The 12,107-nt window shown below is 42.0% G+C and overlaps 1 protein-coding gene across 3 annotated transcripts in view; it reads right to left on the reverse strand.

Moving 5' to 3' along the window:
• Positions 1–817: 817 nt before the first annotated feature.
• Positions 818–12,107, reverse strand: part of KDM4C (lysine demethylase 4C) — a 404,294-nt gene continuing 393,004 nt past the window's right edge. For all 3 annotated transcript variants that reach the window (XM_004279122.3, XM_049711313.1, XM_033404418.2), the window contains one exon: positions 818–1,909. In XM_004279122.3, the coding sequence (XP_004279170.1) occupies positions 1,733–1,909 (177 nt within the window). In that variant the 3' untranslated portion in view covers positions 818–1,732. The remainder of the gene's footprint in view (positions 1,910–12,107) is intronic.

The raw sequence follows: 12,107 nt of genomic DNA on the forward strand, positions 1-12,107 counted from the left end.
TGGCTCTGTCACTACTGTTTCATCTTCACTCTCTACCCAGTAACATGATACATCCACACGTTTTGCCATAAAACTCTGAAATGCCCTCTAATGCCTAGCTCTGGGCTTTGGTCCACGGGATGTTAACCAACATCACAGACAGATCTAAAATTTGCTTACTTGGCTGCCCTCTCTGCCTCTGCCAGTGACCTGAGAACATACCTGGGCTAGCCCACTGAGTCCAGTGGGCTGATGGGGACACATGGAGCAGACGTGTGAGCTGGCCCAGGCCGAGGTCAGCACAGCTGCCTAGCCAAGCCCAGCCTAGATCAGCCAACCTGCAGACTCATGAGCAAAAGAAGTGCTTCTCATCACAGGACACAGATTTTGCAGTTGTTTGTTACGCAGCATAACTGTGGCCATAGTTAACTGAAGCATTACTGTGTGACCTTGGGCAAGCCCTCTTCCTTCCTCTCCTCCATTGCTCATCTATAAAGTGATGGGAGGGATTGGAGGATCCATACAGCCCCTTCTAATGAAGCTGAGGACCAAGAAACCTGGGATGAAAAGAGCTCCAGACTCCAGAGGCTCAGATTTCTTCCAGGCCTAAAGATAGAGCTGAGGAAAACACTTCATCAGGCACTGTGGGCAGGTAGAGGAGCTTTGTCCCCAGTGGTATAGCCATAAATGTCTCACAGTGTGTCCACAGTTATGTAAACAGTGAGAGAAGAAGTTCTGACAAACCTGGGCCCCAGAATGTCCACAGAGCCAGCTCTCCCAAAAAAACTTGTTTTCTATAGGTTTAAACCTAGACAAATAAGCAAGTTAGAAGACAGGATTGGAGAAAATGGAAATCTTTATTTTTAAACACTAGTACATTTCCAAGCTGTTTCAAAAAGGAAAAATCATATTACTTCAAAACTATGCATCAAAGCATATTTATTTTAAACTCTAATCTTACAAACACATAATGAAAGAAACATATATTTTATAAATATCTACTCAGAATATGTATTATGGAAAAAAAGTATTTAAAAATAACAGCCCCAGATCTCCCTCTTTAAATATATAAAATTCCCATACAATTCATAAGAATTCTTTCTCAAGAGCCAAAAACTTCACAAAGGCCAACAACTTAGTTCTCGTCAGACACAATCAAAAGTAAAACGGATATAAAAAAATGTAAAATTTCTGTACAAGGGAAATGCAGATAGCATATGGGTAAATCTCATTACCATCCATGCCATTTGTGTTTTAAAAATGTTTTATAAAAACTGCCATTTAAAACAAATAAGTGAGAGTCCTTCCCTGACTGTGGAAAATATATAAATTATCACCCTCCCACCTGGGAATCGAGGCTCCCACCTGCTAGGGTTGAGGAGAGAAGTCTCCATGTGGTTCCTGAATAGGGACTAAGTAAGCCACACATGGGGATCCACCTCCTCTGGCAGTGGCTTTTTTCGATGGGTGATTCATTATTATTCCCTTCTACTTAGAAAAATTCTTTGGGATCATAGGAGACAACTGCTCAGAAGTAAATGCAAGACTAGGAGACAACTTCAGATTGTGGTATCCGATTAATAATGTGTATTTCGTGGTTTTGGTGACCAAACTCTGGGAAGCCTAATTTTCCACTGTCAGAGACACAGCCCGTCACCTACCCCAGCAAAACACATGGCACAGCCCCAGGCTGTCCCTTCATCGTTCCTCTTCTGGCGCAAGTCATTCTGTTGCCTGCAGCAGTGTAGGTAGACTATTGCCTCTTCTGACACTTCTTCTGGAAAGAGCTCTTCAAAAACGTGCGGTAGACGGGGTCATCCACATATTCGTTCTTAAACCTGGAGCTCAGCACTCTCTGTCTCTTTTTCTCCCCTTGGATTATGTCCGTTCCATAAAATGTGTCTTCAAATCGCATATCAGAGGCTGTGGACTAAGAACAGCCAGTGTTACACTGCAGAAAGGCAGGCACTTAACAGCAAAAGAACGGACAAAGATCTGACTCAGTCAGCAGTGGGGAGGGTGCTGAGGCCCAGGGAGGAGGCCCCACGCAGGGGCCTTGGAGCCTCCCCACCTGCTTCCATTTAGCTCAGTTTTCTTCAGGATCTCCAACCCCCAGGGACCTTCCCCAACACGAGCAGGACTAAAGTCTTCTCATTTAAATCTCCCTCACTCTTCATGCCCCCTCTGGCTCCTGCCCAACCAGGTATGTGACAAAATTGTCCACAGTTATCTCTAATTCATCCCTATTCCTATTTACCTCTGGGCCTCTGTCCCCACCACTTCCCTGAAACTGTCCTTGCTCAAGTCCTAGTTCCTAGGACACTTCTCTCCCCTATGTGACTACCCTGTCACCTAACTCTTGCATGAAGCTCTCTGTCATTCTGTAAGCCCTCCTCCTTCTCTGGCTGCTCACCGTGGATGTCTCAGCAGTTCCCCTTTCTTAATTATTTGCTCAACTCTGATGCCCCTGAGGCTTTGTGTGTGGCCTTTTCCTTGCCACATATGCTCCCTGGGCCTGCCTGCCCACACTCACAACTTCAATTTCAACATCAACTGCAAAGATGCTCACATCTCTCGCCCCAGTTCAGACCTCCACCTGTGCTCAGGCCTGCAAACATGTCCAACAACCCAGCAGGCATCTCAAAGTGTTTATACTGGAGGCACTAGTATAACTAGTCCAACCTAAAGTGAACTCAAATTCTTCCTTCTCCATCTCTGTCCTTTCTGTATTCAATGAACGGCAGCACCATCCCCATCAATTCTAGCTACACTGATCAGAAACCTGAAAGTTATAAACTTCCCCTTGTCCCTCCCCTGTCCAGGACCCCTCCTACATGTACCTTGAAGCCCTCCATCCTTTCTTCTTTAACCCTACTGACCCCATGGCCCTCACACTTCCTGTCCTAAACCACTGTAACAAATGCTGCACCCCAGTCTATTTTTCACAGAACCACTAGAAGAAAGCTCTCTAAAATCTCTGATTATATGACACCCTTGCTGATAGTCTTTCAATAGCTCTACTGTCTTCAAGATGATGTCTACGTTTCCTAGGCTGGACATACATAATCAGGCATAATCTTACCCCTTGCTTGGATTAGACTGAATTATTTGCAATTCCCGGCCACACCTTACTGGTTCATGCCCCTCCATCATTAGAAGTATTGTTTCCTTTGCATAGAAAATATTCTGTCCTCTCTGCCACTGACAAACGTGAGGTTCCTTCTTTTGGGTTCCTGTAACACTCTACATGTCAGTGCAGTAGAATGAGGGCAGTGGCAGAGATAAGGGGTAGGTAAGTGTCTCCCCATAGCGGGTGCCTTGAACCCCTTCACGGTGAGGATATTAGGGACTATGAACTGAATTTTATACATGTTCCCCAACAGCAAGGAATGTGCCCTGACACAGTCACTGCTCAGTAAGTGATAGCTAGGCAAAGGAATGTGGGCTTTTTCTGTTATGCTCACGTAAAGCTCACTTTTTTTAAATTTAACTTTTATTTTATATTGGAGTGTAGCTGATTTACAATGCTGTGTTAGTTTCATGCGTACAGCTGATTCAGTTATACGTATACATATAGTCATTCTTTTTCAGATACTTTTCCTATATAGGTTATTACAGAATATTGAGTAGAGTTCCCTGTGCTATACATAGTAGGTCCTTGTTATCTATTTTATATATAGTAATGTGTATATGTTAATCCCAAACTCCTAATTTATCCTTCCCCCCCCCCCATTTCCCGTTTGGTAACCATACTTTTGTTTTCAAAGTCTGTGAGTCTGTTTGTTTTGTAAGTAAGTTCACTTGCACAATTTTTTTTTAGATTCCACATATAGGTGATATCATATGATATTTGTCTTCTCTCTGACTTAGTTCACTTAGTACGATAATCTCTAGGTCCATCCATGTTGCTGCAAATGGCATTATTTCATTCTTCTTATGGCTGAGTAACATTCCATTGTGAATGTGTGTGTGTGTATACACCACATCTTCCTTATCCATTCCTCTGTCGAAGGACATTTAGGTTGCTTCCATGTCTTGGCTATTGTAAATAGTGCTGCAATGAACATTTGGGTGCATGTATCTTTTTGAATTATGGTTTTCTCCAGATATGTGCCCAGGAGTGGGATTGCTGGATCATATGGTAGTTCTATTTTTAGTTTTATAAAGATCCTCCATACTGTATTCCATAGTGGCTGTATCAATTTACATTCCCACTAACAGTGCAAGAGGGTTCCCTTTCCTCCACACCCTCTCCAGCATTTGTTGTTTGGAGACTTTTTTTTTTTTTTTTTGCTGTACGCGGGCCTCTCACTGTTGTGGCCTCTCCCGTTGTGAGAACAGGCTCCGGACGCACAGGCTCAGCAGCCATGGCTCACGGGCCCAGCCGCTCCACGGCATGTGGAATCTTCCCGGACCGGGGCACGAACCTGTGTCCCCTGCATCAGCAGGTGGACTCTCAACCACTGCGCCACCAGGGAAGCCCTGGAGACTTTTTAATGATGGCCATTCTAACTGGTGTGAGATGATACCTCCTGGTATTTTGATTTGCATTTCTCTAATAATTAGTGATGTTCAGCAGCTTTTCATATGCCTCTTGGCCATCTATATGTCTTCTTTGGAGAAACATCTATTTAGGTCTTCTGCCCATTTTTTGATTGGGTTGTTTGTATTTTTTAATATTGAGCTGCATGAGCTGTTTATATATTTTGGAGATTAATCCTTTCTTGATTCGTTTGCAAATACTTTCTCCCATTCTGTGAGCTGTCTTTTCTTTTTTTTTTTTTTTTTTTATGATTTCATTTGCTGTGCAAAGCTTTTAAGTTTAATTAGGTCCCATTTGTTTACTTTGTTTTTATTGTCATTACTCTAGGAGGTGGATTAAAGAAGATCTTGGTGCAATTTGTGTCAAAGAGTGTTCTCTTTATGTTTTCCTCTAAGAGTTTTATAGTATCGGGCCTTACATTTAGATCTTTAATCCATTTTGAGTTTATTTTTGTGTATGGTGTTAGAGAATATTCTAATTTCATTCTTTTACATGTAGCTGTCCAGTTTTCCAGCACCACTTACTGAAGAGACTGTCTTTCCTCCGTTGTATATTCTTGCCACCTTTGTCACAGACTAGGTGACCATAGGTGTGTGGGTTTATCTGTGGACTTTCTATCCTGTTCCATTGATCTATGTTTCTGTTTTTGTGCCAGTACCATACTCTTTTGATGACTGTAGCTTTGTAGTATAGTCTGAAGTCAGGGAGCCTGATTCCTCCAGCTCTTTTTCTTCCTCAGGATTGCTTTGGCTATTTGGAGTCTTTTGTGTTTCCATACAAATTGTAAACTTTTTTATTCTAATTTTGTGAAATATCCCCTTGGTAATTTCATAGGGATTGCGTTGAATCTGTAGATTGCTGTGGGTAGTATAGTCATTTTGACAATATTGATTCTTCCAATCTAAGAACATGGTATCAATATATCTTTCCATCTGTTTGTGTCATCTTCAGTTTCTTTCATCAACATCCTAATAATAGTTTTCAGAGTACAGGTCTTTTGCCTCCTTAGGTAGGTTTATTCCTAGGTATTTTATTCTTTTTTAATGTGATGGTAAATGGGATTGTTTCCTTAATTTCTCTTTCAGATATTTTGTTGTTACTGTATAGGAATGCAAGAGATTTCTGTGTATTAATTTTGCATTCTGCCACTTTACCAAATTCACTGATGAGCTCTAGAAGTTTTTTGGCAGCGTCTTTAGGATTCTCTATGTATAGTATCATGTCATCTGCAAACTGTGACAGTTTTACTTCTTTTCCAATTTGGATTCTTTTTATTTCTTTTTCTTCTCTGATGGCCCTGCTAGGACTTCCAAAACTATGCTGAATAAAAGTGGTGAGAGTGGATATCCTTGCCTTGTTCCTGATCTTAGAGGACATGCTTTCAGCTTTTCACTGTTGAGAATGATGCTAGCTGTGGGTTTGTCATATATGGCTTTTATTATGTTGAGGTAGGTTTCCTCTATGCCCACTTTATGGAGATTTTTTATCATAAATGGATGTTGAATTTTGCTGAAAACTTTTCCTGTATCTATTGAGATGATCATATGGTTTTTATTCTTCAGTTTGTTGACGTGCTGTATCACACTGATTGATTTGCAAATATTGAAGAATCCTTGCATCACTGGAATAAATCCCACTTGATCTTGGATTCGGTTGGCTAGTATTTTGTTCATGATTTTTGCATCTGTGTTCATCAGTGATATTGGCCTGTAATTTTCTTTTTTTGCGGTATCTTTGGTTTTGGTATCAGGGTGATGGCAACCTCACAGAATGAGATTGGGAGTTTTCCTTCCTCTGCAATTTTTTTGGAATAGTTTCAGAGGATAGGTGTTAACTCTTCTCTAAATGTTTGATAGAGTTCATCTGTGAAACCATCTGGTCCTGGACTTTTGTTTGTTAAAAGTCTTAAAATCACAGTTTCAATTTCAGTGATTGGTCTGTTCATATTTTCTATTTTTTCCTGGTTCAGTCTTGGAAGGTTGTACCTTTCTAAAAACTTGTCCATTTCTTCTAGGTTGTCCATTTTATTGGCATATAGTTGTTTGTAGTAGTCTCTTATGATCCTTTGTATTTCTGTGGTGTCAGTTGTAACTTCTCCTTTTCATTTCTGATTTATTGATTTGAGCCCTCTCCCTTTTTTTCTTGATGGGTCTGGCTAAAGGTTTATCAATTTTGTTTATCATCTCAAAGAACCAGCTTTTAGTTTCATTGATTTTTGTTGTTGTTTTCTTCATCTCTATCTCATTTATTTCTGCTCTGATCTTTATGATTTCTTTCCTTCTACTAACTTTGGGTTTTGTTTGTCCTTCTTTCTCTAGGTGCTTTAGCTGTAAGGTTAGGTATTGTTAGGTTTGAGATTTTTCTTGTTTCCTGAGGTAAGACTGTATTGCTATAAACTTCTCTTTTAGAACTGCTTTTGCTGTGTCCCATAGGTTTTGGATTGTCATCTCTTTGTTATCATGTGTCTCTAGGTATTTTTTGATTTCCTCTTTGATTTCTTCAGTGATCCACTGGTTGTTTAGTAACATATTGTTTAGGCTCCATGCGTTTGTGTTTTTTGCAGTCTTTTTTATGTGACTGATTTCTAATATCATAGTCTTGTGGTCAGAAAAGAGGCTTGTTATGATTTCAATTTTCTTAAATTTACTGAGGCTTGCTTTGTGACCCAGCATGTGATCCATCCTGGAGAATGTTCTATGTGCACTTGAGAAGAATGTGTATTCTGCTGCTTTCAGGTGGAATGTCCTATAAATATCAATTAAGTTCATATGGTCTAATGTGTCATTTAAGGCCTGTGTTTCCTTATTGATTTTCTGTCTGGATAATCTGTCCATTGATGTAAGCGGGGTGTTAAAGTTCCCCACTATTATTGCGTTACTGTCGATTTCCCCTTTTATGGCTGTTAGAATTTGCCTTATATATTGACGTGCTCCTATGTTGAGTGCATATATATTTACAATGTTCTATCTTCTTTTTGGATTGATCCCTTGATCATTATGTAGTGTCCTTCTTTGTCTCTTGTAAGTCTTTATTTTAAAGTTTATTTTGTCTGATATGAGTATTGCTACTCCAGGTTTCTTTTAATTTCCATTTGCATGGAATATCTTTTTCCATCCTCTCACTTTCAGTCTGTATGTGTCCCTAGATCTGAAGTGGGCTCTTATAGACAGCATATATGCAGGTCTTGTTTTTGTATCCATTCAGCCAGTCTATGTCTTTTGGTTGGAGCATTTAATTCATTTACATTTAAGGTAATTATTGATATATATGTTCTTATTGCCATTTTGTAAATTGCTTGGGATTTGATTTTGCAAGTCTTTTTTCTTCCCTTCCTCTTTTGTTCCCTTCTCATGTGATTTGATTATCTTTAGTGTTGTATTTGGATTGCATTTTTCTTTTTTGTGTGTTTTTGTCTATCTGTCATAGAGTTTTGGTTTGCAGATCACGTGAGGTTTTGATATAGCAGTCTGTATATATACAAGACTGTCTTAAGTTGCTGGTCTCTTAATTTCAAATGCATTTCCAATATCCTGCGTTTGTACTATCCTCTGCTCATGACTGCTGGTTTTGATATCATATTTGTGTGTGTGCGGATGATTTCCCACCTTTATTGTACGTTCGCCTTTACCAGTGAGCTTTCCCATTCATAATGTTCTTGTTTCTAGTTATGGTCTTTTCTTTTCTGCCTAGAGAAGTTCCTTTAGCATTTATCGTAAAGCTGGTTGTGGTGCTGAATTCTCTTAGCTTTTGCTTATCTGTAAAGCTTTTGATTTCTCCATTGAATCTGAATGAGAGCTTTGCTGGGCAGAGTATTCTTGGTTATAGGTTTTTTCCTTTCATCACTTTAAATATATCATGCCACTCCCTTCTGGCCTGCAGAGTTTCTGCTGAGAAATCAGCTGATAACCTTATGGGATTCCCTTGTATTTTATTTGTTGCTTTTCTCTTGTTGCTTTTAATATTTTCTCTTTGTCTTAATTTTTGTCAGTTTGATTAATATATATCTTGGTGTGTTCCTCCTTGGGTTTATCCTGTATGGGAGTCTGCATTTCCTTGGACTTGGGTGACTGTTTCTTTTCTCATATTAGGGAAGTTTTCAGCTATTATCTCTTCAAATATTTTATCAGGTCCTTTCTCTCTTCTCCTTCTGCGACCCCTATAATGCGAATGTTGGTGCATTTAATGTCCCAGAGGTTTCTGAGACTGTCCTCCTTTCTTTTCATTCTTTTTTTCTTTATTCTGTTCTGCCGTAGTGATTTCCACTACTCTTTCTTCCAGCTCACTTATTAGTTCTTCTGCCTCATTTATTCTGCTATTGTTTCCTTCTAGTATATTTTTCACTTTGGTTATTGTATTGTTCATCTCTGTTCTTTAAATCTTCTAGGTCTTTGTTAAGTATTTCTTGTATCTTCTCAGGCTGTGCCTTCATTCTTTTTCCAACATCTTGGATCATCGTTACTATCATTACTCTGTATTCTTTTTCATGTAGATTTGCCTATCTCTACTTTACTTAGTTGCTCTTCTGGGTTTTTATCTTGTTCCTTCTTCTGGAACACATTTCTCAACTGTCTCATTTAGTCTAACTTTCTGTGTTTGTGGTCTCCTTTCTGCAGGCTGCATGATTGTAGTTCCTCTTCCTTCTTGGGTCTGTCTCCTGGTGGGTGAGCTTGGTCCAGGGGCTTGTGCAGGATTCCTGGTGGGAGGGACTGGTGGGTGGAGCTGGGTCTTGTCCCTCTGGTGGACAGGGCCATGCCAAGGGGTGTGTTTACAGGTGGCTGTGAGGTCAGTACAAGTTTAGGCAGCCTGTTTGCTGATGGGTGAGGCTGTGTTCCCCCGTTGCTGGTTGTTTGGCCCGAGGCGTCCCAGCACTGGAGCCTGCAGACTATTGGGTGGGGCCAGGCCTTAGTGCCAAAAATACAACCTCCAAGAGAACCCACACTGATCAGTATTCCCTGGGGCCTCCGCCACCAGAGTCCTTGCCCCCACAGTGAGCCACAGCCAACACCTTCCTCTCCAGGAGACCCTCCAGGAGACCCTCCAAGACCCTCAGGTAGGTCTAGCCCAGGCTCCTGTGGAGTCACTGCTTTGTGCTGGGTTCCAGTGCACGTTGTGCATGCCCTCTAAGAGTGAAATCTCTGTTTCCCCCTGTCTTGCGGAACTTCTGCACTCAAGCCCCACTGGCCTTCAAAGCTCAATGCCCTGGGGGCTCTTCCTCCCAATGCCAGACCTTCAGGCTGAGGAGCATGACGTGAGGCTCAGAACTCTCACTCCATCTCATTGTGGCTTCCTCTTTGGATGTAAAATATCTTTTTTGGTAGGTTCCAGTCTTTTTTGTCGATGGTTGTTCACCAGTTAATTGTGATTTTGGTGTTTTCGTGGGAGGAAGTGAGCTGCAGTCCTTCTACTCTGCCACGTTGTCGGAATCGAGGGGCTGCTTTTAGTTTGGATACTTCCTGCTGTTTCCTCAGTGTGTGCTGGCTGTTATCCCCTTGATATGGGGTGGGCAGGTGTGGTGACCCGTGCTCACTCCTGGTACCCTGGGGTAGTGATCAGCGCCAACTTGTGGGTCTCCCAGCAGTGGCCTGCGTGCCTGCAAGATGGCAGGGCCAGCGATTGGCACCTGCTCATGGGTCTCTTAGTGGCGGCAGCAGCCCATGCCCACCTCTGGAGCTCACGATGACAGTGGTGGCTCGTGCCTGCCCCCAGAACTCATGTAGGTGGTGTCCTGTTGCCTGAGAGTGCACGCAGGGAAAGGAACTCCTATGGCAAGTCCTGCCCCTCTCCTCTGCATCCCCCAACAATGGTGCCTTGCCTCTCTGGCAGACCCAGGCTTCTTCTGAGTGCATCCTCAGTTGCCACACTCCAGCCTCTTCAGGCTGTCTCTGTGCAGCCAGCGCTGGTCCTCTCCCTGAGTCTGACCTCCAAAGCCCAAGCTTTAGCACCCAGCCCCTGCCTGCCCTGGCAGATGAGCATCTCAGGCTGGGGAGTTCAGGGCAGCACTACCAACCACCTGTGTAGGTCACTCTCTGTTTTGCCTTCCTCAAACTGGTTGCTGAGCTCTCCTCAATGGCTCCAAAGCTCCCCCTCCATCCAGGCTGATCTCCCCACCAGTGAGGGGACTTCCCAGGGCGAGGGAACCTTTCCTCCTTCATCGCTCCCTCCCTGGGGCACATGTCCCATCTCAATTCCTCTTTTTTTTTTCTTTTGTCCTGCCTGGTTTATGTGGAGGTTTTTCTGCCTTTTCAGAAATCTGAGGTTTTCTGTCAGTGCTCAGTAGATGTTCTGTGTGAATTGTTCCACTTGTAGATGTGTTTTTGATATATTTGTGGGAGGAGGTGAGCTCTAAGTCCTATTTCTCCACCATTTTGATTCCTCCCGCCAGGTAAAGCTTACTTTAAAGTACTATTCTTCCTTCCTAATTTCCTATTTTGCCCCTCGAACGTGTTCCCAACTGGTTTTTACTGAGATGACACCAACTGTGTCACGGAGGCCCCCTCCCATGGTAGTGACACAGGCAGGGTCCAGCTTTTAAGGCTTGAAAGCACATGGTCAATCATGAAGAAGAGAGAAACGATGGAACAATTACAAAGAAGCTTGAAAACTAAAAATGGACCCAAGTGCAAAGCTGGGCATGTTCCCTGCTAGTTCATGAGATGGTCATCCAGGGTGATAGGCTCCCTCCATGGATTCCCCCAGATGCTCCTAGCTTCACTCAGGAAGAAAAGTAAGAGATTGTGGATGGGCTGGGCACCCTCTGCCATTAGGATAAAACAGTTTTGGTTCATTCATTCTTGGCAAAGCACTTCCTCTGAGTAATCTTTCCCTTTTATAAGTGCTAAAGTTAAAGGAGAAAATAAAACATCTATGAAAGTGCTGCCACTGTGTGAGGACAGCAAAAGTAAGCCTCTTAAATACAATAATAAAACCAGTTTACCAGCAGCACCAGTTAATTATAGACCATTGCTATGGTTATTCTGTGAGACCATAAAAGGTAATGGGGCTGTTTCTGAAGTTAGTGGGAAGGAACGCAGCACAGTCACTGAGGCGGACTGCTGATACTTTAGAAAAATTTCTCCCCAAGTCAGCGTATGTCTGGGTGAGCAGAAGTCATTAAAACATGAAGGCCTCCCAGTGGGGGCTGCAACCCACCCCGCCTTAAAAAAAAACAAAAGATTTCTCTAATTATAAAGTATCTTCCATCAATAAGTTTTCCAATCAGATTTGTTTCGTCAACTGGAAAAAAAATAGCAGTCACGGACAGACTAGCCAAGGGCCAGAGGGTTATATACAAACCTTAAGAAAAAGCTGGTTTTCTACAGCAGAAGCACGTAAGTCTTTGATTCAGTAAAAACAGAGGTGGCAAACTGGATTTAGGGACTGTGAGCAAACTGGATTTTGTCTCAAGAAATTTTCTACTAGGCTCAACATAACGTAACAGGTTAGATTCAGAGTATCTATGTGATTTATATATATATATTTTTTAATTTATTTAATTTATTTATTTATTCATGGCTGTGTTGGGTCTTCATTTCTATGCAAGGGCTTTCTCTAGTTGCGGCAAGCAAGGGCCACTCTTCATTGCGGT

Source organism: Orcinus orca, chromosome 6 (genome assembly GCF_937001465.1).
Source record: "Orcinus orca chromosome 6, mOrcOrc1.1, whole genome shotgun sequence".
Taxonomy (NCBI): domain Eukaryota; kingdom Metazoa; phylum Chordata; class Mammalia; order Artiodactyla; family Delphinidae; genus Orcinus; species Orcinus orca.